This window comes from Sorex araneus, chromosome 5 (assembly GCF_027595985.1).
Source record: "Sorex araneus isolate mSorAra2 chromosome 5, mSorAra2.pri, whole genome shotgun sequence".
In the NCBI taxonomy this organism is placed as follows: Eukaryota; Metazoa; Chordata; class Mammalia; order Eulipotyphla; family Soricidae; genus Sorex; species Sorex araneus.
In genome coordinates this window covers 192,740,578-192,767,046 of record NC_073306.1, presented here as the reverse complement: position 1 = coordinate 192,767,046, position 26,469 = coordinate 192,740,578, and the positions used below count along the sequence as shown (strand labels likewise).

The following is a 26,469-nucleotide window of genomic DNA, read 5'->3' as shown; positions in this document are numbered from 1 at the left end:
AGCTGTGACTAACTCCTTTTATTGACCTCTCCCTATAATTTTTGAGCCAGTTAATTTTTTTCTGTTTTGCTGCCCTGCCAGCTACCGAGAGTATCCCGCCTGCACGGCAGAGCCTGGCAAGTTACCCGTGGCATATTCAATATGCCAAAAACAATAGCAACAAGTCTCACAATGGAGACGTTACCGGTGCCCGCTCGAGCAAATCGATGAACAACAGTGCTTGCTGCCCTGGCAAGAATGAGCCCTCAGGGGCCAGAGAGATAGTGGAAAGGGCACTTGCTTTGCATATTGCTCAGGTTGGATCCAGCACCTTATATGGCATCCCAAGCCTCTTGGGAGTAAGACCTGAGCATCATTGAATGTGACTCCCTCAGAAAAAAGAAGGAGCCTTAGAGGACAGTACCTCCAATGACCTTTTTTTTGCATATTCTCTAGCATTCTTTTATCATCTACTTTTAGAAAAGGTTTCTAGCTTATCCAGGCACTAAGCATTTTTTAAAATAAAGCAAAGCTTTTCTTTTTCTTTCGTTTTCTATCAATATTTATGGTATTATTAAACTGAGCATCACTCTCATTAAATTGTTCACTTGAAATACATAGGTAAGATGTAATTTTATTTTTAATTCTAAGAGGATAAATGATCTCTTTATGATAATGTAAAATGTAGATCCTAAATTCATGTACCCTACAGAATTTACTAAATTAAAACAAAGATTTACTAAATTTAAAAAAATTAACACTAACGATTTAACAGACCTTTAATTCCTATTTTCTAATCCTTGTAAAAAAAAGAACCTTATAATTTTATAGTATTTTATAGCCAGACTTGAATTTCAAATGATTTATACTAAGATATTCTATCTAATGAGCCAAATTTACTTAGATACCAACTAAATTATCTGTTATATCTGTCAGGAATAATTCAGTTGTAAACACAAAAACGTTTCTGAGATTCCAAACCAATATAAGAAGGTGTATTAGTAGATTGTACCTCTAAAGGCCTTATTCAGTGAAATTCAAAATTCACTTGGCAATCTAGTTTCATTATATTCTGATAAATCCTGAACTACTACCATACATGCATCACATTCTTTCCTTGACACTTCTTGACTGAATTCTAAATTTCTGGACTTCATCAAAATTAAACTTTTTATTGTTTGAAATACCTTGTTAAAATAATTAAAATACAAAACACAGACTGGAAAATTTGCTTTCCACACATTAAAAGATTCACACACACACACACACACACACACACACCCCGCACACACAATCTCCTAAATTAACCTTGGTCTTCAAAACCATGTTCTCCCTTAAACATGTATCTCACTTACTTGTCTTCGTGTATCTTTGCTTGCATTTTTCCACTCTTCAGTTCTCTTTTGAACACTTATTCTTCTCTCTGTCCCCTCACGTATTTCTAAGTTTCTGTCAATAAAAACTATCTTGCTTTGTTATTTCCCCTCCTGAGATGGGCCAGCATGCCTGAGTTGAGATCAGGGATGACTTTCCATTCCTGCAAAGAGCAGTTTCTCCCTCCTGTCTGAGTCTATGGCTCAGAGAAATCGGGAGGCGGGGATTGTCCCATGCTGGATGGAACAAGTGGACTCTACATGCAGCTTGACGGCTGCCTCATGGGGTTGGCGGGACATGAACATCTGTGCCGTGGAGGTGCTGTAGTAACCTAAGCAGCCTTGATACAAAACAGGCATTTCCCCGAGCAGAGCGGTGGAAGCACTCTTTTCCCGAATCTACCTCCCTCGGTCCCCACTTTACCAAGCCACCAGCAGCAAAATTGTGTTCTAGGTAGGAAGTCAACTGAGAAGGCTGCTCAATAGAAAAAAGTAGAATGGTTCTGGCGGCAGAAGCAACCCCAGGAGTCCTGGAGAATGGATTTCCCAAACAGATGGATTTTTCCAAATCCAACCTCTGGAAACGTACTAGAAATCACTGTCATGTGTGCACGACACATGGCACTGCAGGCAGCAGTTACCTAGTTGAGATCAACCAAACAGGGTGGAAGGTGGCAGTTATTCACCAATGCAGATGAATCTACATCTCTGTAGCTACCGAGCTAGGACCACTAGGGCTTATTCCCAACCTTGTGGAGCCTGCACGGGGCCAGGAAGAAGTTTGTAATCAGAAAGTTCCCTTACTTTTCTGGAATTCAATTCTTTGAGGAATTTACAGGGTTGCTTTCTTGATGGGTGGACTGCATTCCATAGAATTACCACAACAGAACTTGCACTCCTTAATAAAGAAGAAATTCTAAATCAGTAGGAGGAAAAAACAATTCATTTAGAAAATTGGCAAAAGATGGGACAGAGCAATAGTACAGCAGGTAGAGTGTTTGCCTTGCATGTGGCACCCCATATGTTCCCCTGAGGATCATCAGGACTTTTCCCTGAGCACAGTAAGGAGTAAGCCCTAAGCACCACAGGTGCAGCCCCAAAACAGAAGGAAGGAAGGAAGGAAGGAAGGAAGGAAGGAAGGAAGGAAGGAAGGAAGGAAGGAAGGAAGGAAGGAAGGAAGGAAGGAAGGAAGGAAGGAAGGAAGGAAGGAAGGAAGGAAGGAAGGAAGGATGGAAGGCGAGGGAGGGAGGCGAGGGAGGGAGGGAAAGAGGGAGGGATGGAAAGAGGGAGGGAGGGAGGGAAAGTGGGAGGGAGGGAGGGAGAGAGGGAGGGGAAAAAACAAAAGAAAGTAAGCTGGCAAAAGATATGGAGGTATCTGACCAAAAAGTATAGAGATGCCAAATAAGCAAATAAACAGAAACTTATTAGCATAATTAAAGACCTACAACTTGGATCTACAATGAGGTATTTCTACATGCATTTTAAAATATTTAATTTTAATGAAAATTTACAATGACAGATCCAAGTGTTGGCAAGCATATAAAGAAGCTTAATCATTCATACAATGCTTATGGGAACACAAAATGGCATGTTCGCTATGACACAGTTTAGTAATTTCTTTTTGTTTTGTTTTGGGGGCCCCACCCAGTGTTGGTCAGTGAACATGAGGTCCAGGGACTGATTCCAGGGGCCCACATGCCAACTATGTAGTCCAGCAGATCCTGATTTTTTTATAAAATATGCAATTACCATACATCCAGGAATTTGCACCTTGGGCATTACCAGACAAATAATGACTTAGTGCACAAATAAAAATGTGTTCATAAATGCTTGTGGGAAATTTTCGTCCTGATAGGCAGAAATGAATACACCACAAATGTCCTTCAACAAGCAAATAATTAACTTGGGTATACTCCACTCAATAATAAGCAAGATTTTATCTATTGTAAGATATTCACTATTAGATAAAATTTTATCTACCACTGCTACAAAATTATTCCTTTATTTTTGACTCATGCAGCTTAGTTTCCCATCATTATTCTGTTTCAGATTTCTCCTGTTAAGGAACACAATGTTCACTGGCTCTCAGGCTTTTAGGGAGTCTTCCTTACTGCCATGGTATTCAATTGTGCTTCTTACTTAAAACCCCAGAAAAGTGCCATAATTGGACCTGCAACATCAAAGTAATGGACCTGTAACACAAAGATGCAAAATCCTGTAAAGATACCATGTAAGCAGTGCTGGGTGTGGGGTTGGAATTATGTGTATGGGAACCCTAATAATAACTTGTAAACCACAGAAGTACAGTAGATAAAACTTGGCTCTTGTATGCACTAAACCCAGGTTTGATCCCTGATATGGTTCACTGAGCCAAGCAGGACTGATCTCTGTGTGCAGAGCCAGAAGGCCTGAGCACCACCAGGTGTGACCAAAAAAAAAGAAGCCCCAAAATTAAATAATAAAATAATATTTTTTTAAAGAAACCACCTAAGCATCTTTTCTTCTAATGTTTAACAGTGAGTAGATTGTGTTTATTTTTCCCCAGTAAAACAATTTCTTGACTCCCGCCCAAAGCATGTTTAACATCTTCAGAATCCCTCTATTTTGCGTGGTTTTGTTTAGCACACTCAAGTCCCCATGCCCTCTCTCTGTCCTAGTACCTACAACAGGAGTATTCAATGATCTACTTAGTTGTACATCTCTTCCACTATACTGCAAGTTCGCCGGGGGCAGAATTTTCCTTTGTTCTTCATTGGTTCTTAGGATCCAAAAACTCATTCCTGACCCATGAGTATTTGTTGATCTGTTTCATAAAATAGGTTTATCTTATCCTTTGATGGTATCTCCTTCTTACCAGGGGCAGAGTCCCTTCCTTATATGGCACATTTACATATATGATAAACAGAGTATTTTAGGTTACTGTCTTGAGGCTCTGATTCCAAGGTAAATCCAAATTGTTCTGACTATGAGTCAAAAAGAAGAAACAAAAGGGATTCCGTTGAAAAGAGTAACAGGTTAAATTATTTCCCTGTCATTGCCTGTGTCTTCTACTTACCAAAGTGAAAGTTATATAGTAAACTCTGACATAATACAAATATTTCTAAAAATAAATGATAGATAGATCAAAGACATTTTTCCCTTTAGCAAGTCTTGTGTAAGTGAAGGAAACCTTAAGAGAGAAGGTCTATGAACATAGTTGGGTTTCTTGTCTTGAAGGTAGAGGAATTAACATTTTCCACTCAGTTTAGAAGCATTGTTTCCTTTTCTATTTCCAATGTTATTATGGTTCTGTGTATTTTTTTCAACATAAAAGCTTAAAATAAAATTCCAAAGATATCATGTCAAATAAGAATAAACCTCTGGAAGGCAGTGCTGAAAGATTTAAAGGAAATACGCATCTTCCTGTTGATCTAGGTGTGGCTCCGTGGGATTCAGCACACATAACTACTGAGCTGCCTCTGCCTTTTCTGTTCAGACAGGTTGAGTCTATAGGGAAAGGAATTCTTTTGTCTCTAGATTTGTTGTGCAATGTAAGGTTAAAAAAATATGTAATTGTTACATAGAACTAGATACGCCCTCCTGGATTTCTAGAAATCTAAGAGCATAGTAAAAATGAATCTACATTGACATTTATAGTATTGAACTTATAACAAAGCCATGGTAATTCCTTCTTGAAAATAAACTTTTATGTATCAAGGGCAATTATGATAGGAACAGATACTACACTGGATCTTAGCCAAGAGGCTGAGAAGCAATTCAATGGCAGTTCTGCAAGGATGTGGGGCCCCACAGAAAAATTTCACCCTGCAATATTCCCTAAATGTCTGAGGATACACAGACAATGCTGAATCCATCTTATTATTAAATTGAAGTGTATGGCATAGTATGCTAACTACATGCTTTGAAAATGAAACTTACCCCATAAAGAATGTTAATTTGGCAGTTGGGGGGAGGGTGAATGGGGTTGCTACACCTGTGCTCAAGGCTTAATCCTGGTCCTATGCTCAGGGTCACTCCTGACAGTGCTCAGCATCAACATGTGGTACCCAGGTCAAGTGATTAGCCACCGCACTATTTCTCCAGTCTCCCAGGGGTATTAATTCTGAAGATGAAAGTATAGAAAATTTTATTAAAATAGTAATGTTCATACTCTATCTCCTAGTATCATAGATTATGATACATATGGAATGTGATATATAGTACTTGAGTGTCTTATCCCAGTTCCCCAAATAGTGTAATGGACAGAGGGTTGAATGAATCGTAGATTTAAGAAAAGTAAAGGTCAAAATCAAAAGTGGTAGAAGAGACAGACAGGAAGCAAGGGAAGGGGGAGGGCAAGGGTCAAGGGGATGTGAGTACATCAGTGGCGCATATCCAAACCACTGAGTTATTAATAACACTGAAAGCAAGAGATCCAAACTCCAACAACTGAATTTTAAAATGTGCCTGTCAAGGTGGCAGGCTAGGGGATGGAGGGCCAAGGAAGTGGGGTGAGATTGGTAAAGGGGTGGAGGGGGGAAGAGGCCTCGAAACACTGGTTGAGGGAGTTGATAGTGGTGGTAAGACTAATGCTGGAACACGGTGTGTTGAAAAATCAACTTATGAATAACTCTGTAAATCATGGTGCCTTAATAAAACTTTTTTTTTCCTTAAAAAGGTAAAAGCAGTAGCAAAGAGGAAAAACTGTAGGGAGATTAGGGACTTTCTGACTATTTTTTAATGGGGCAAGCGTGGTCATATTAGGCAGTGCTCAGGTATTACCTTTGGTGATTAGGTACCCTGACTAGGGGATCATAAACAGGGCCAATAACTGAACTGGGGTCAGTGGGCTGAAAGACAAGTGCCTTTACTCCTCTACTTATGTGTTTGGTCATGGAACCTTAGAACCTTTGGAATAATTTCAAAACTGTTTATTCCTGTGATTAGAGGAAGTTTTGGTTCATAAACTCCCATCTTACATTGGTTCCAACATGCTTTGTACACAGCCTTACCTTCCTGGCCTGGTTCCGACAGTTTTAACAACCACATTTCCTAGTATCCATCTAGGACAGTTCAAAGGATTCCTGTTGGCAGATATTGAGACATCTAAGGTGAAGACTTAAATGCAGTTTGTAAATTACTCCAAAATAAAACATGTCCAAATCTGTATTAAATTGGTCATCATTCTGTGACTGGAATAACAGATGATCCACAAGTATTTTAATCACATATAAAGAGTACTGAAGACATTCAGTTATCTAGTGATTTGTAATAAAAAATAACATGAAAGATCATTTCCCATATATGTAATGTATTTAGAACAAGTCTGCACTTTTCAACACCAGACCTCTGTTTCAAACGTTACATGAAGAATGGGGTCTTTTTTAAAAAGTATATTAGACCCTATATAAGTCTACAGATGGAGAATTTATATAGTCAAGATTGTATAACAGGTATGACTGTCAAATATGTTCCTGAAAACAAATAATATTGCAACAAAATGTGTTCATAATATAAATATTTTCTTTTCCCTTAACTTTTAGATATGCCAATGCCAACAGCAGAAAATCTTCTCAATACATGTAAGTTCATAAACAAAGAGTTATTTCTAATGAAACGCAATTCTTTGGATGCAAAAACACTCCCTTTAAAAATAAATGAACAGCCCATAAGAGTGTAATGGGAATCCTATTTTGTAAACATATGTAAAATTAACAATAGTTGGCCTGAAAGCTACTGATATCATGGGTTGAAAATGAAGAACATTATTATCACATGCTATATCACATGCAGAGGGAATCCATAGAAGTAGACCCCAAAAATCAAATGAAATTGAAGAATAGTTGGGTACATAATATAACGTGTATTAAAGTGCAGCGTAAGTTATGGAGTAGAACTAAGACGGGTAGGGAGGTGGAAGAGATTGAAATATTCTCTGATGCTTCAGAAAACGTCAAACCACGAGTCTTCACTATGTTCCTTATCCTTGAAATGTACCATATGATTTCTTTTGACATAAAATGACAAGATACCATGTACATTTAGCAGAGGTAATAAAAAAGCTCATGGTGCGGAGGTAGGCACGGAAAACTTAACAAACACAATAGTCAATAAGTAAATGAAACTCAGATTGGACATTGATGCACGGATATGAATTAAATGAAAATTCTGTGTCTGAACAGAAACAGAGAAATGAGTACAGTCACCTAGAGGAGGTTATCCTAGCCAACAGAGAAGCATCTTTGTTTTTAGATTCAGTTGAAGGAAGCCGGGTGGGTAGCAGCCAACTTCCTTTAGGAGTAGTCCAAACAAAAAGGAGGAGAAGAAAGAACCATTATACCTTTGAGTTCAGGATTATTTGTTTTATCCTCAGAAGCTTTCATGATAAAGGAAAAGAAAGAGGGATAGAAATGGGAGTTGTAAGCAGCAGTGAGTCAGTGTGAGAACATTCTCATTTACAAGTAGCAACTCAAGTCAGCCTCAACTAAGTAAATATTATGAAGATGACAGCAAGCTGAGGTTTGGGTTGCATGAAGAAAACAATAAGAGAATCAGAGCAAGGCAAAAACTTGTAAATTTTAGAGGAATAACAAAGGCCTTATATAAGATAGCTAGCTACCTTCATTGTGCTTCAGATGCCTTTTTAATCTCAAGGAAAACCGTGTGGAAAGATCTGTAAACACAGAATTAACATCTCTGTGAAGGTGTTAGGACTTCCCTTAACACTGATGTTTTGGGCCAGATAAAATTTAATTTCAGGGACTAATCTTCTCATTACAGATATTTAGCAGTATCCCTTGTCTCTACCCCATGACATGCCACTACGGTAGCCTCCATCCTTGTCCCCTAATTATGACAACCTAAATTATCTCCAGATATTGCTTAATATTTTGTAGAGAGAAAAATGCACACAAAATGGTCTCTGAGCCACACTGATTTCATCTATGCATACACTGATGATAGCAATTTTCACTCTCTCTAAATGCTAAGGAACAGACCCATTGCAGAAAAGGCATTTGCAGACAGATATCACGGTTATGTGAAGATGTCTCAAGAAGCACACTGTAAAAACTTCATTTCTACGAGCATTTCTTGGAAGAAGTTTCTTTAGAGGTACTCAGGTGGCTAAATCCAAGATCCCCTATGTGGACTCTACCTCTGAGCTACAATTTCAGTAACTCTTGAGCTTCTCGATGTGATACTTTCTCTGTGGTAAGGTCAGCAAAACGTTTTTCAAGTGTAAGGCCTGTCCCGTAAGAATATTTAATAATGATATTGACTTCAATATACTATGAACTCTTAAGGGACAAGCTCATTACGGTAGTTGGAATTAAAAGAGATAGTCAAGAGAAGCAGAGTGTAAGGCAACTGTGAAGTCATATACAACCACAGATTTGCTTTCAAGACTTAAATTTTGTATTCTCTCTGAATCTGCAATAGACACTAATGCATAGTTCTAAGTCAAAGAATAGTATAACTTTGTATATATAACTTTGTAAAGTATATATATACTTTATAACTGAAGTATAATAGTTCTTCAAGTATTGTTGCTTTTAACCAGGCATTGTACATTGTGACTTGAGTGTGAGCTCATTTCACCACCTGGAGTTAACAAGACCACGCTTATCTGTTAGGTAAGGTTGGGGGGAAAAGATGTCAATCTACTTCGAATTCTCCGGAAATCTCATTTCATCCACACCACAGATCTAACTTCTCCAAGACTATGAGCTTTTCCCCAGTTAATATTTGATAGTGACACGTCTATGGGAAGTCATTTACTATAGTATTTCATGCCTAAGCAATCAATATTATTACATGCTCATGATCTCTATTTTGAACAGGTTGTGGGCAGCGCACAATTACTCACTCTGGCAACAAAATAGTTGGTGGGACAAATGCCGAGGAAGGGGAATGGCCATGGCAAGCTAGCCTTCAACAGAACAATGTTCACCGGTGTGGAGCAACTCTCATTAGTAATAGCTGGCTTGTGACTGCTGCTCATTGTTTTGTAAAGTAAGCTCTGATTGACATTAGGACTTTAAAAGATATTCAAGTATACCTAGTAGTCTGTACATAACTTTCAGGACTATGCCTCTATCTGTTCAACAAATTGTACAATGAATCATTAGCAGCACCATGCTCAACAAATTGTACAATGAAATATAAAATAACAAACATATATTGAGACTAGATAAGGGTTGTCAACTTTGGCACCACTGACACTTTGGACTTCATAGTGACTTGCTGTAGAAAGCTATCCTCGATTTCATTGAATGATTACTAGCATTCCTGGTTCTCCAAATGTCAGTAGCAGTCCTTAGTATTAACAACCAAAAATGTGTCAAAGATAGCAAAAAAAAAAATCTTTGGTTATGAATTATTTAAAAGAAAGAAAAGAGAAAAAACTTAAAAAAGAAAAAAGAAGAAATAAATTAAGCCTGAGTCATTTACTTCAATTTTGAAAGAAATTATAAATCACAAATTTAAGATAGATTTTGTGTTTCTTATCAGTGATACATTTCATTTTATTTATTTTATCATAAACATTTGAATTCATTCTGCATCCTCCCTTAGAGGTATATAACCCTATTTGAAATGATCCTCTAATGAATTTTGATTTTTTGCACTAGAATTTTATATTTTGCACCTAATACACTTGTCTCTTTTGCTTTATGGTTGTTTTCATTAATTTTTTATAGTGCTCTATTGGTTTTATTTACAAAAAATTCTCTAGGACATGAATGTTTGAAAATGTTCAGAAGTTCTATTTTTTTCAATCAGTACTTTTAGTGCGTTGATTAACAGTGAAAGTCAGAAATGTCTTCCTATTTATAGCAATTTTTGGTCTTCTCCTTTTTCTGTTCTTTCTCCTCTTTTTTCCTCCTCCTCCTTCTTCTTCCTCTTCTTCCTTCTCTTCCTCCTCCTCTTTCTTTTTCTTCTTGCTAAGAATCAAATTACTAATAGTTTTTAATGATTACAAAAGATAATTTTGTTGGCCTGAGATAATATAGGGATTAAGACTCTTGTCTCAAACATGGCCAATCCCAGTGCTACATCTGGTCCCTTGAACACTGCCAGAAGTCATCTCTGAGCAAAGAGCCAGGACTAAGCCCTGTGCACCACCAGGTGTGGCCCAAGATCTAAATTAATTAATTACTTTCTTTATATCTATTATTTTATGGTCTCATCTCCTTGCTCATGTTAAAACTTTAATTATCATATATTGTCATTTCATCTGTCTAAACTTGATGAGTTTTTTTTTTCTGGACAAAACTGTCACTGTCACTATCATCCCGTTGCTCATCGATTTGTTCAAGCGGGCACCAGTAATGTGTCTCACTGTGAGACTTATTGTTACTGTTTTGGGCATATCCAATACACCACGGGTAGCTTGCCAGGCTCTGCCATGTGGGCACGATACTCTCGGTAGCTTGCTGGGCTCTCCAAGAGGGACAGAGGAACACGGGTCGGCTGCGTAAAAGGCGAACGCCCTACCGCTGTGCTATTGCTCCAGTCCTCCAAAACAGGGAACAAAATGTAGTTTTCATAGGTTATCTTTTCTGGGTGGGAAAGAGGATGTTTGGGCTACACCCAGCAGTGTTCAAAAGAAACAGTTATTCTAGTCTCTTCTAGTCTCTTTTCTCAAGGATTACTCCTGGTAGTGGTCAGGGAAATAGGGATCAATACAGTGTCAGCTGCTTGGAAGAGAAACACCTAATATCTGTATCTCTTTGGCCTCATTAAACTATAACCAGTGAGTTATTAAAATATTACTCAGATTATGACTATATTTTTCTCATAAATAGCTTCATGTGTTTAAAGCACTATGAGAATTAAAAATACCTATACTTGTGTGGTTTCTATAAAATATCTTCTCCTGTTTATTGCAATATAATTGACATGAGTATGTTTTAAAGCACAAAGAGGTTAATTTCTACATCTTTAATACACAGAACATTTAATGATAAATCTATTTCCTTTAGTGCCAAAAATCCTAAGGAATGGAAAGCTAGTTTTGGACTTCTTTTAAATGATCCACAAGCACAACGAAGTATCGATAATATCATAGTTCATGAAAACTTCCATTATCCTGCACATAATAATGACATTGCTGTGGTGCATCTGTCTTCCCCAATGTTATACACAAGCGACATCCGAAGAGTGTGTCTTCCAGACGCTTCTTATGAATTCCCACCCAATTCAAATGCGGTGGTGACTGGATGGGGAACTATAAAATATGATGGTGAGTTTGCGATCTTTCTCCATTTCATGACTTGTGTTTTCAGCATTAAATAGTGAAAACATCATTAACATAACAAGACCTGAGAAACACTTTTTCTGGATAATTCAAAAGAGGTTAATGTATGACTGATTGAAGATTATCCTCAGTGTTCAATAATAACTACAACTTTATAAAGTAATTTGGCATAATTTTTCTAAATAATGAAGCTTTTACAGAAATACACTACTTGAATGGCTAATTTATTTTTCTCTATTTCATGCACTTATTCAATCAAAATTTATTTTCATTATCTACTTTGTTCTGGAGCGATAGCACATTGGGTAGGGCATTTGCTTTGCCAACCGGGATTCAATTCCTCCATCCTTTTCAGAGAGCCCACCAAGCTACTGAGAGTATCCCGCCCACACGGCAGAGCCTGGCAAGCTATTCGTGGCATATTTGGTATGGCAAAAACAGTAACAACAAGTCTCACAATGGAGATGTTACTGGTGCTCGCTTGAAAATCGATGAACAATGGGAAGACAGTGATATATTCAATTCTAAGTACTATTTTGAGTGATTTCATTTATAACTAAAATAGGCAAATATTCCTGCCCTCTTATCTTTTAGATAAGAAAGATAATAGTCATATAATATAGTAAATAACTAGATTACAAAGCCTATTTTATATAGCTATATACCATAGTAAAAATGAGGTCTATAGAAGATTGAGGCTTTTTTTATGAATTGAAATGAGAATACAACTATTATGTAAGAACAACTTAAATGTATGCCTCCCTTTGATCCAAGTAATGTCAAGATTTGATGGCCACTTGTGTTTGCAAATGCTGCACTTGAAAGCAGTAAAAAGCAAGGCTAAACTTAATTCTACAGTTCATAATTATAACAATTGTAGAAAATCTAAATATTATCTTTTACAACTTTTTTCAGTTCTTGATCTCTTTTCACTAGCAACAATTTAGTGCCTCAGAAACGCAACTTAAGCAAGAGTGGCCCAAATACTTCTGATGCAATAGACAGCTGGTTTTGAATTATTTTTTGATTGTTGCCCATTCAGAAGGTTTTTACCATTGTCAAATTTTCATAACCCCTCATTCAGTTATGTGAGCTCTTACGCAGTCATAGCGAGAGTTTAAGAAAGTAGACTTGGGGCTGGAGCACAGCAGATAGAGCTGTGCACGCGGCTGACCCGAGTTTGATTCCCAGAATCCCATATGGTCCCCCAAGCAACACCAGGAATAATACCTGAGTGCAGAGCCAGGAGTAACCCCTGTGCAGCGCCAGGTGTGACCCAAAAAGCAAAAAAGAAACAAACAAATAAACAAACTAGACTCTAAGGCAGGGGCAGAGGGGGCAGTGGGGATGGGATATGGGAACACTGGTGAAGGATTGCTGTTGAAATATTATATGCATAAAACTCAACTAGCAATAATGTTGTGAATCAGTTCTTTAATAAAATAAAAAAATTTCAAAACAGAAATTAGACTCTAGAATTTAATTTTGGGTGTCTTTTAAGGTGTAATAAATTATGAAATTGTAAAAAGAATCCAAAGGAGAAAAATACCATCATAGATAAATATTGATGCTAAATATTTCTAAATATGATTGTTTTAACTGATAGCAGTGTATTCAAAGCCATTTTTTTGCAAAGAAAAGATACAAATAAAAGCTTAATTAAAACATATACATTATATTTATTTGGAAAGTGTGTAAAGGGTTAGAAACTAATAATCTAGCCTTAGAGATTAATATTTATCCAAGTAAAATTGTTTAATTCTATTCATTTAGGAAGTAGTCCTAATATACTCCAAAAAGGAATGGTGAAGATTATAGATAATAAGATCTGCAATAGTGAACAGGTGTATGGTGGTGTAATCACACCTGAAATGCTGTGTGCTGGGTTCTTAAGTGGAAGAGTGGATGCCTGCCAGGTATATCTGTGTGTTTCATTTTCAAGATTTTCTTTCTTGTGGTTTTAATTTCCAATTAACTACTACACTGTCTCAAAAGAATGACTTATTTTATTTTATTTATTATTACTATTTTTTTCTTTTTTGGGTCACACCCGGAAATGCTCAGGGATTACTCCTGGCTCTGCACTCAGGAATTACTCTTGGAGGTGCTTGGGGACGATATGGGATGCCGGTGATCGAACCCAGGTTGACCATGTGCAAGGCAAATGCCCTACAATTGTAGTATCACTCCGGCCCCAAGAATGACTTATTTTAAATATTTTTAAACGATCTATACTGAAAATAGCTAAATAAATTATATTTATATATGACAAGAATGATGATTGAAATGAAAATGTTAAACCCTGGTTCTAATAATCTGTAAACAGGAGTAGGAAGTGAATTAATTTATAGTAAACAATGAAGAAATTAAATTGAATATTGCTAACTTGAATTTGGTTTGTCCTTTCTACTGAGAGACAGTCAATGGGGGATTTGGCATCAAACCTAATGAATGTGGAGTTCTCTTAATCTGAATTTATCACCTTAAATTTTATTTTATTAGTTTAACAGTACTTGCATAACAACAGCAACTGCCATTTGTTGTTTGAGGTTCTTTACAAATAATAATTTATTCAAGTATAACAATTCTATGAGGCATGTTTCTACAATATAAGCTCTACTTATCAGAATATAATACTGATAAAAAGAGTCAAGTAATTTTTCTAAATAAACACATGTATTTAGAGACAAAACTGGCAGTGCTCCGGGGCCCATATGGGGTGCCAGGAATAAACCAGGTGAGCCACATGCAAGGCAAGCACATGACCAATGGTGTTATTGCTCCAGTCCCCCTTCCTAGATTTGTAACTGATTCTGTACTTACCTAGACAAATATAGTAGTACTTTCTTAGCTCAAAGGAATTGTACATAAAGAGCACCAGAGTTATTTGTTTGAAACATATAAGAGATAAAAGCTACAGTAAGCTTTCAAAGTACAGATCTGGAGCCCTAGTTTTTGTAACATGTTATTAACTTGAAGACATAATGCCTACTTTTAAAAAGTCTCTCAAAATCAGAAAAAAATACTGCATGACTTGGCTCTTAGAATTCTTATAATAGCTATGAAAAAGACAACAAAATGTTACTTACATAGGAATTTGAAAAGAAGAAAATATGAGAAGTTATTGTTAAATCAATATAGAGTTTGTATTCTGGCAGATAAAGTTCTGGAATTAGTGATTTTCACAAAAATATATATGTATGCTTACTATCATTGAACTAATTCTATGCTTAAAATTATTTAAATGATTATTTTGTTTTAGAAGCATTTTACGAAGTTAAAAATAATTTTAACTATAAAATGAGAAAAAAGTTAGACTAATTACTAACAAATATAAGAAAGTAATGTCTAGCAACACGGTAACTATTGCAGAGAGGAACTGAATTGAGGATGTCAGTATGTAATGTGATTTTCTTTCACAGTGTACAGTTTGCCCAAATTATGGTGGGGAGGAAGGTAAGCAGTTGAGAATTTTGTTGAAAGAGTAAGGTATTAAATTATTGGTGATAGCTGCATAGAGAAAGACGGGAAGAAGTAAGAAAGCTAATACACCAAGAGAAAGAGGAGAATCCAAGAATTAACATTCTTCTTTAACTTTATGCTATTTGTGGCAATAGCTGTTCGGGAGCAGGATTCCTGAAAACAGTGTTCGAACCCCACACCCTCCACCAGAGCAACTGTTGGCCTCCACTATTGCCTCAGTGATGATTGACACTCTTGATGAAACTGACAAGCAGATACAGAGCAAAAAATATAGAATAAAAGACTGGTGCAACTAAAGGGATAAGTACATGCAATCTGAATGCTGAATAATGGCATTTCATAGTTAAGGAAGTTTGAAATGATTATAGTAGTGACATGGAAAAGTTTAATAAACATGTGGATGATCAAAATTAAGGAAACCAAGAACTATGTTCTAAGTTATTAGATGTGTAATTAAATGTTGAAATTATCTAATAAAATGGAAAAGATTGACACACAAGTGAAAATCCAAATGCTGAGATAATCCATCATCTTTTTGAGAAAATGGTCAAAACATATATAAATAAAACAATCACTGTATCACTGTATCACTGTCATCCCATTGTTCATCAATTTGGTAGAGTGGGCGCCAGTAACATCTCATTTATCTGTGTTGCGTTCAGGTTCAGGGGAATGAGGTCCATTATTGTTACTGTTTTTGGCATATCGAATACGCCACGGGTAGCTTGCCAGGCTCTGCCATGCAAGATTCTGCAGATAAAACAATAGAGAGTATAATTAAACAAAATTACACAATTCTGATAATTGTATTTTTTACATAAAAATGGAAGGATAATAGTGTAATACTGGGAGTTGGTGAATATAAATTTATCTTATTTTCCTCAGCACCTTCCTGACAATCAAGGTTGCATGAGAAGGTAATTAGAATTTTTTGACATAGTGGTAGTTACATAAAGAGCTATTCTTCAATATCACTTTTGGGTCAAAGGGGAGTTGAAATTGTTTATTGCATTGTTACATTGTTACATGCAAAAATACTGATATCTTTGTTTAAATAAGTGATTACTGAATGCAAAATATTCTAGAATATTGCCAATTTAATATTGAAGTATCTAAGTTTTTTTTCTTCTAGGAAAGAAAAGCAGTGGTCCACCTTTAAATTATACTAATTAGGGGCAGCACAGCAGGTAGGGAGTTTGCCTTGCATGCTGCCGACCCGGGTTCAATTCGTAGCATCCCATATGGTCCCATGAGAACCGCCAGGAGTGATTTCTGAGTGCAAAGCCAGGAGTAACCTCTGAGCATAGCCAGGTGTGACCCAAAAAGCAATAAATAAATAAATTATACTAATTGTGTATGTCCTTTTTCTCTCTAGGGTGACTCTGGTGGACCACTAGTTAGTGAAGACCACAAAGGCATTTGGTTCCTAGCTGGCATTATAAGCTGGGGAGCCGAATGTGCTATTCCAAACAAACCTGGTGTCTACATTCGAGTGACATACTTTCGAAACTGGATCAAGTCCAAAACTGGTGTCTAATGCAGAAGGTCTCTATAGAGGAAAGCCCAAAGAAGACAGCTTGCTTACAACTCCAAAATCATGTTGATCTTAGAGTCATCCTTTTGTGCACACTTAAATTGCAAATTTGAAAAATGTTAGGACTCTGGAAACATTTTTTTCTTTGTCTTGGGCAAGTGTTTAGGGGCAGTAATAGGTCAAGCTACAGAATGTCCTTTTCTATTTCTTCTAGAAGTGAGGTAATTATGAGTAAATGTGGATTACAGTTTACTAAGGATACCATTTTGACTGATTTCCTGAGTAAGTCGTAGAATAGGTGATAGCAATAAACTTTTCCTGACCATAAAGAGTTCCCTGCCGAATCACATAGATCTACAAGAACGTATTGGTAGGTTATAACCTAGCTAGTTGTATTGTCACTGCCTGTGAATTATCCAAAAAAATTCTCTCTACCTACTTTCTTTCTACTCTTTGTACCCATCTAGCCTTTGTACTAAAGAAATGCACTTTTCATTTTATGACGTTGTCATCTTAAGTGAAACAAATCTAATAACCCCATAAAATGCAGTGGGTAGACCTTAATGGTAGATGATTTGTCTTTCTTTCTCCCTTTCATATGTAAGGGAGATCATAGATGTTTCTTACATATGCACAGATAATATTAAAATTGTTTTCAAAATATGGTCTATTATCCAATATTTAGGGTTTAACATACAAATAACCATTGTTACAAGACCCAAATTATTTAAAAATTCCTCAACAATGCAAATTTTTTATCAGAATAAATAATATAAAATGTTTGCTTCCATTCTGCTTTCCTTTTGCTCGTATATAAAGAGAGAAACTGGTGCACAGATGTCTCTTAATGCAGGTAGGCCTCGTATCATCTTTCCAGGTTAGCAGATCAGTTGGCTTTTACCCAGAATATTCCCAGGGTGCTTTCCAGACTGCCTGTCATCTACCCAAATCACCACAGCAAGTTAGATTCTCTTTGCAACCTGGATATCCCTGTGGCTGCCCTAATTGTCTCCTGTATAATGGAAACTTCTCTGAATACCCAAATTGCATTAATGATAATAGCTAACAGTATTGTCTACCTACTATGCACTTTGCACATACAAGCTTCTCTTGATATCCAAGAGTAGAGCATTTCCTGTAAACTGTCCATCAATTAAAATGGCACAAAGCAAAAAAATCAATTGCCAAGAATTTGCAGTGTGTATTATTCCCTAACCCAGAAAATAACCTACCAGATCATAAAAAAAAACTTAATAATAAAACCAAAAGTAACATTAACATAGCGAAAGTAGGATTGCAACAATAATGCATACCCCATACAAAGGAGTTTCTGGGAAGGGAGCAGGGCATGCTGTTCTCTGTGCACACTGCCAATCATCAATAGCTGAAATTAGTTTTCTCTATGCTTTTGGACTGGAACGATAGCACAGCGGATAGGGCATTTGCCTGGCACATGGCCCACCTGGGTTCGATTCCTCTGTCCCTCTTGGAGAGCCCGGCAAGCTACCTAGAGTATTCCGCTCGCACAGCAGAGCCTGGCAAGCTCCCCGTGGCATATTCGATATGCCAAAAACAGTAACAACAAGTCTCACAAGGGAGATGTTACTGGTGCCCGCTCAAGCAAATCAATGAGCTATGAAATGACAGTGATACAGTGATTTGTCAGAAAAGCAGAAATCCTCTCTGGATTTCTCTAAGTTAGCCAAAACAGGTATCAATGTGTGTTTTTAGTAAAAAAAGAAGAATACATATTGTAAGATAAATTTTTGAAGCATGGAGGGGAGTTATACAGCTCCATAGTAATCTTAGGAACTTGAGGTAAAGAAAAGTAAAATTCAGAGTTAATAATTAAATAGTAATTCAAAGTCAGATGGTTGGATTCTAGATACACAGTTTTATAAAAGAAATTCTGTTATGTCATGGATATAATGAAGGATGTTTTAGCATAGTTTTTTAAAGTATAAATCTGTCACAAATATTAAGAATTGATTTATATAGATTTGTTATTTGATTTTTAAACACTTTCTGTATATTGAGTTGTATATTTATGAGAACTGAAATTTTTACTTTCAAGAAATTAGATATAAACAACCAAACCTGTCATGTTGGTCAGGATTCTTTGGTTGTAAGAGACAGAAACTCAACACTAGCATAGGGGAAAAATAAGAAACGTATTGACTCATTTAAACAGAAATATCTAGGGTCCTACATATAGCAGAGTTTAAAATGTCTTTATGTCTATCCACAGTTGACTTTTCTCTCCTTGTGTGTTCCTGTGTTATTTCATATTTATTTTTGTTGCTTGTAAGGGGATTTTTTTTTGTTGTTAGTTTTGTTGTGGGAGGGGCAGAGGCATACCCAGTGGTACTCAAGGCAAACTCCAAACTCCTGGCTGCACGCTTAGCATTCACGCTGAGTGGTGCTCAGTGACCATATCTGGAAGCAAGGATTGAACCCGGGTCACTTACATGCAAGGTAATTGCCCTATCCACTCTACTTTTGCTCAGGCCCCTCCTGTGTCTCCTGTTCATGACACGATTCCTCTGACGTGGTAGGTAGACACTTTCTAGTTTTTTCTAGTTTTCTTTGTTTCAGGACCACACCTGACAGAGCTCAGAGAACCATCTGGGTTACTGGGGCTCAAACTCAGGTCAGCCACGTGCACAGCAAGCACTCATTGTACTATTATTACTTCTGCCAATTTATTCAGTGTTATAAAAGTAGATTTCCCTTAGCGAATAGGGTCCTTGATTGACAGTCCCTCACTGTAGGAATAAATCTTTTCAAGTAGGAAGAAAAAACTTTACGGACAAAACCAATTTTTTTTTTAATTTTGCATTTTGGGTCACACCCAGCAATGCTCAGGGGTTACTCCTGGCACTGCACTCAGGAATTCCTCCTGGCGGTGCTTGGGGGACCATACGGGATGCCGGAAATTGTACTCAGGACGGCAGCGTGCAAGGCAAATGCCCTACGCGCTGTATTATCACTCTGGCCCGACAAAGCCTTTTTAAAAGCAGCAATTATCTATTACCCAATGCAAAATCTCTTTTGAATCACTATATTATTCAAAATAAAATTACCTCACAACAGAGACTCTGTATTTTTATGCCTTTTTTTGTTTTAATTAGATTTACATAAATCAATGTCATGATATGCTTACTCCGCTATCTTAGAAAAAATAAGTTTGACTAATGATTTAAACCACCCGATTCCTAGTTGCCTATTTTGGGGGAAAGTATATGTACAGTATTCAAAATTTTGCTGGATAAAGCACACATTTTTAATTTTGACTTTTGAAAATAATTTGATATGAACATAGATATGTCAAATTAGCACATTTAAGATGTGCTTCCAAAGAAGGCTAATTTACCAATTGGCATAATGGCATCCTTTATGCTGATAAATTCTCTTATCCACTCTATAAAAGAAAGACCAAAAAAATAAGTCATGGAAGTTACAATAGTGCCTTCCCACCTGGCACCAGCATCCATACTACTGAATGTTGGGCTTCTTTTTTAGACACAAACACTTCTACAGCATATAATATCTGACAAGAATTTATTATGAGAACATCAAAATAGTGAAAAGTCAATACTGAATATAAATGCCAACTTTACAAAGTAGGCTAATTATTGTACAGATTATACTACAAGTAAGTTTATATGTTGAAGTACACTTTTTCTATCTAGTAATATTTCTAACAAGTAATATTTTAATGAATTTAAGATGCACTACTCAATTTGTTCTTTCTTTTACCTTTACTAACCCCATGTCTTTGTTAATGCTTCCTCCTAGATTACTTGAATATCTTTCATCGTCTTTGTGATCATTTGTACTCAGTGTGACTTTATAGGAGCTTTAGTCAGGAAATTTAATGTCTAGTAAAATCAGTTTTATTAGGATTTACTACTCCCTCCTACAGATTAATATTTTCACTTTGATTGCTATTTTATTCATTTTTACTTGGACTGCTGATTTTCAGAGCTCTTATTAAATGCTATCAGAGCATTGGAAATGCATTTTGCAGGTTAGATTCTTTCTAAAGTTTTTTTAACTTCCCCTTACATCTCATAGTTTAAGTTAAAAACACTGGCTTCCTCAATACTTTACACCAAAACTTTTCACAAGTAAACAATGTAAAATAAAAACAAAAGCCTTTCTAGAGACTTTTATTCTTTGTTTTTGAGGAGGACCACTTATTTAAAAATTGAGTCATATTACATAGATTTTGCAAGTACTTCCCCTCCTCAAAGAGTAAGTTTGTCAAATTCTGGGATAGACTAAAATTCAAATCATTTTTCTAACTGTAAAGTTTCATGCATTCTATGTATTCCAAATATCATTTTTTAAATTTTTACTACTAAAAATATATACTATGGTAGGATGGGCTCTTTTATTCTAGAGTCTTAATATTTGCTTAAAAATTTTAAGAACAAAGTTTGTAAACTATAGTCCTTAAAACTGTAAATTATAGGGGCTGGAGTAATAGCACAGCGGGTAGGGCATTTGCCTTGCACGAGGCCGACCCAGGTTCGATTCCCAGCATCCCATATATGGTCCCCTGAGCACCGTCAGGGGTAATTCCTGAGTGCAGAGCCAGGAGTGACCCCTGTGTGTTGCCAGGTGTGACCCAAAAAGCAAAGAAAAAAAACTGTAAATTATATCCAACAACTGAAAATAGATCCATTTAGAGAGTAGAAATTTGGACAAAATAATAATAAAAAAAGCAATCAAATTTTTCTTAATTTGTAAGAGAACTAAATATTGACAAATGAATTTTAAAGATAATAGCTTAAGACCCAGGAAGCTTAAAAGTCACACAAGAGAAGAAATGTTTCCTGGTTCCTGATAGAATAGTCTTTTTTCTGAAACTGTATTCATTTAAAAATATATACATAACTAAAAAATAAATTTTTAAAAAGAATTAAAATTCTTTTTCTTTCTTGTGGGGGGGGGGTTGGAGCCACACCCAGTGATGCTCAGGGGTTACTCCTGGCCCTGAACTTAGGAATTACTCCTGGTGGTGCTCGGGGACCAGATGAGATGCTGGGGATCAAACCTGGGTCAGCTGCGTGAAGGCAAACGCCCTATGTATTTTTGTTCCAGCTCCAGTTAAAATTATGTTACAAAAAAAATATATTTTTCCCTCATAGTTAATTTCCTTGAGCAAATTAAAACCATTATGGACATTATGGGTGCTCTCCCCTCTATCAGACATGGACACTCTTCAAACTGTTGAGTTATCTATCTTCTGAGAATTGCCTCTATTTTTATGAGCCCCTGCCAGGTCACCTTAGGTGTGCGTGAATATTTACTTCTCTGCCTATATAAGAAACTGGTCTCAACTGTATTGGGTGACATTCAGAACCACAAAACTTCAGCCCCCTTTCTTAATGCCGAATCAAATGTGGTGTCATAAGCACCTCTAGGAGCAAGCCCTGAGCCAGAGCAGGGAACAGTCACCAAGCATTGCTGAAAGCGATTCCTCTCCTTCCCCACCCCCTAACAAGTGAAAACATGTATATTTTTTATAAATTCAATTTTTAAAACTCTTATTTGTGCTGTTAAAATGCCCGTGCTATCCAAAGTAATCTATAGCCTAAAATATATTTTCTATTAAAATTCTAATGATGCTTTTCATCCAAATAGAGTAAACTATCTGTGCAGCCATAAAAAAAATGCAAATAACCAAAGAAATATCATGAAAGAAGGCAAATGGGCCCAGAGGATCACTGCAACAACCTAGACAAAGCTGCCTTGCAAGCGTAAATAAGGTCAGCGTTCAAATTCCCTGCTGTCCAACATAGACAGACTATCCGGGCCACTCTGCTATGTGAGCCTAGGAACTCTGCCCCTTGCCATCACTGGTATCACAAGTGACTTCCAGCTATACCACAATTAGGTATCTGGAAGCACCACAGAAAGAAAGCAGGGTAAGCCCCAGCAAGCACCACTAAGAAAATATGCAAATCCCAGCCCTGGTGAACATCACAGCCACCCCTGGTGAGCACCATGACAATCAGTTGTGTGTCTCAACTAAGAACGCTGAGATTCAGCAACCCAGTGAACATGCACCATAAATAAATAAATCAACATGCATATGGTATACTGACTTATGATGAAGAACTTAAAATATATACAATGGGGAAAGAGCCGTTCTTCAAGAACTGATGTTGGGGAGTCTGGACGGTCACCTTACACTGAATAAAATCAGGTCCATATCTTTCACAGTACGCAAATGATAACTAGGAATGAATTAAAACTCACACATAAAACCTGAAAATTCCTGAGAGAAACATGAGTGGTAAGCTCTTTTTTTACATTAATCTTGGTGATGACTTTTGAATTATAACAAGAGAAACAAATCCACCAAAAGAAAATAAAGAGCCAGAGTGATAGTACAGTGGATAGGGTTTTTGTCTTGCACACAGATGACCCAGGTTCAATCCCCAGCATCTCATATGATTCCCCCAAGCACCACCAGGAGAAATTCCTGAGTACAGAGCCAGGAGTAAACCCTGAGCATTTCCAGGTGTGACCCAAAAAGTCAAAAAATAAATAAGAAAAAGAGAAAATACCTGGGCTGATTATTTTACAATCATTGTATTGCACATCTGAAACCACTGTGTTAAATGTCTATGTATATCAATTGCAAATAATTTTTGTTAAATTATCATAAAGTAATTAATGTCATTGTCATTAACTTTGAAATGTTTTATGGCAAAAGAAAGGTTGACAAATGGTGTTTCTGAATAAAAAAAATCTACCTGGTTTTACATTCTGATCTGCCAACATAGAGCTGTGTGACCTTGGACACATTATATAACATTTCTATGACTGCATGTTTCTATTTGTAGAAATAGAATAATGATAGTAACTACCTCAGATGGTCAGCATAAGAAAGCAAATTAGTAAATAATTCAACATTATAAATACAGAAAACTTTCCCATTGTTTCTCTAGTCAGAGCATAGATAATGTTATTTTTCAAAACATTTATTTAGATTTATCCAAAGGAAAATGCCACATTCAATTATCTTTACACTATGCTACTTATTCCTAATCTAATTTCAGTAGAGTTATAAACTCTTTCTATCATTTTGCTATAATTTACTATGAACATAAGCAAAGTAAGGGAATAGACAGTGACCAGTGTAGATAAACCCTGAGATTCTACATAAAAGATCTGAGTCTGATAAGCAAGAGCTAGGGACAGTCATTTTTCTAATGGGCATTTAGGTTGCTTTCATGTTTTGTCTATTGTGTGTGAGTATTGGCTATTGCTGTGAACAGTGGTGTGCAAAAACCCTTTTGATTTTGTGTGCTTTTGTGTCCTCAGCATAAATGACTAGGCATGCTATTGTTTGCTGGATTACATGGTATTTCCATTTTCCTTTTTTATTTATTTTATTTTATTTTATTGCTTTTTGGGTCACAACCCAGCGCTGCTCAGGGGTTACTCCTGGCTTTACACTCAGGAATTACTCCTGGCGGTGCTTGGGGGACCATATGGGATGCTGGGGATCGAACCCAGGTCGGCCGCGTGCAAGGCAAACGCCCTACCCGCTGTGCTATCGCTCCGGCCCCCTCCTTTTTTTTTTTTTTTTTTAAAGGTATCGACTGTTCTCCAGAGAATGCACCAGTTGTATATTCACTGTACTTCAGAGTTCTTTTTTCTATATCCTCACCAACATTGCTGCTTTGAATTTTTTTCACATAGACCATTCTCACAGACGTGAGGTGATGTCCCATTGCATTTCTCTAATAATAAGTAACATTGAAAGTTTTTATGTCTGTGGGTCATCTGTATGTCTTATTGAAGATATGTCTACATAAACTTTTTATTGTTGATTGCTGAAATGTTTTGTTCTCTGGTTGTGTGAAATTTTTATATTTTGGGTACCAACACCTTGTCAAGGAATAATGAGCCAATATCTCCTCCTAATTGCTAGATTGGCTTGTTTTTATGGCAGTTTCTATCATGTGTGAAAGCTTTCTTGATTTTGTGTAGTCTCATTTGGTTATTCTCAATTGCCAATGGAATCTCCCAATACATCTCCAATGTTAAGATCCTAAAGTGCATCACCTTTATTTTCCTCTGTGTATTTTGTTGCTTTGTGCCTAATATCCAAGTCTTTAATTTAGTTAATTTTTTGTGTCAAATAGTGATCTAGTTTCATTTTTGCTTATGCCAATCAGGTTTATACATTGACTATAATGGACCCAAATAGTCTATGAACAACACTTTAAATGCCAGGGGTGTAGTTTAGCAGCAGAGCACTTGTCTTGCATGTATGAAACCCTGTGTTAGATCCCTGGAATAAGATGAAATAAAATGACTTCCATTTCTTGCTCCTCAAAGTATATGCTACCACATCAAGACTACCAGCAAAGTATCAGTTGTACCCTAAAACATATACAATTATGTTTAATAATGTTAAATCAATAAAAATAATCAATAGAAAAGTCAAAATATATAAATTTCCAGACTTTTCAGAAGGCCATATAAGAATCAGAATTCTCTGCCCTGTAGTATTATATAACAGCCCATTCAAGTTTGAAAACAGTGAGAAGAGCCAGTAATTTGCTATGTGTCATGATAGTCAAAAAAGAACCCAGGTAAGGAACTGATTTAAGCTTCCCATGAGATAGGAGGTAACCAGCATGAGAGAATTTCAAGAAGCACTAAAATTATATTAAATATTCTAATGTTCCTTAGTACCAAAAAAGCTCTTTCAGGGTCTGAATAATGCTATATGTACTCAGCACCCACAAAGGCTAAGTATATATAGTATAGATTTAGCAGCTATTTATGAAATATGTGATCATAAGACAGAATAAAAAAATAAATAAATAAACAAAATAATAAATGAACAGCTATCCTTACTCTTTAACATTTCATTCTTGCCTTGATTAGAACAGAAGAAAGCTGGTTGACATTAAACAAATCAAGCTGTTGATTTAATAAATTCCCACTTAACTCATACTAATACTGGTAAATAACATCATTAAGGTCTTAGCATGAAATTATAGTAAAAAAATTTTTTTAATGAGGAGAAAATGCAGTACTTTTTTTTCTTGATTTTGGGGTCACACCTGTGATGCACGAGGGTTACTCCTGACTTTGCACTCAGGAATTACTCCTGGAGGTGCTTGGGGGACCATATGGAATGCTGGGAATCGAACCCAGGTCGGTCACGTGCAAGGCAAACACCCTACCCGCTGTACTATCACTCCAGCCCATGAAATTAGAATTCTTTAAAAAGTTTTTAACTTACAGCAAAAAATCTTTCTAAATACCCACACTATTAAAGTACCATAAATATTCAAAATAAATAAATAAAATATATAAGCATAACATATATAAACATATATAAGAACATTTTTATAGTAGTATTTCTTATACTATATGCTTATACTTTCTTATACTATAGCAGTATAATACTCAATTATGGCAAGTACAATATTTAGATAATTAGCAAAGAGAGGCAAAAGTTCTTAACTTAATCATTTCTAACTTAAGCACAGATAATCTGGCCACTAATATTAATTGATTAATTTGAATGTGGTGCAACTTGTTCTAGTTGAAATTGATTCTGTTGGATTATTAATTTGGTATTTTACGGAGCATGATTTTAAATAGTATTTATCTAGTGTCTGAGTTTTCTAATGAAAAAAGAGGAAAAACAATTTTCAGAAATGAATTAATTTCCTAAAAACAGGTTTATAAACAGACCAAGTTTTTTTAAAAAAAAAAACATGTTTCTTCTGATTTTATTTTGCATCAGTTTTATTACAACGCTATTTTAGAAAGTCTTCACAGGAAAGTAATTTGAATGATACCTTGGGTGAATTTTAATT

General features: G+C 36.2%; 1 protein-coding gene and 1 non-coding gene across 2 annotated transcripts in view; one reads left to right on the top strand and one right to left on the bottom strand.

The window, feature by feature from the left end:
* The window catches only part of LOC101546507 (transmembrane protease serine 11C-like), a 58,755-nt gene extending 42,146 nt beyond the window's left edge, over positions 1–16,609 (top strand). Inside the window, exons 6-10 of the mRNA XM_055139999.1 lie at positions 6,875–6,913; positions 9,173–9,344; positions 11,315–11,578; positions 13,367–13,505; positions 16,448–16,609. Of these exons, the coding sequence (XP_054995974.1) occupies positions 6,875–6,913; positions 9,173–9,344; positions 11,315–11,578; positions 13,367–13,505; positions 16,448–16,609 (776 nt within the window). The remainder of the gene's footprint in view (positions 1–6,874; positions 6,914–9,172; positions 9,345–11,314; positions 11,579–13,366; positions 13,506–16,447) is intronic.
* Positions 4,916–5,108, bottom strand: LOC129405158 (U2 spliceosomal RNA). The gene has a single exon (XR_008630367.1). It is a non-coding gene; the product is annotated as a U2 spliceosomal RNA (small nuclear RNA).
* Positions 16,610–26,469: the final 9,860 nt, after the last annotated feature.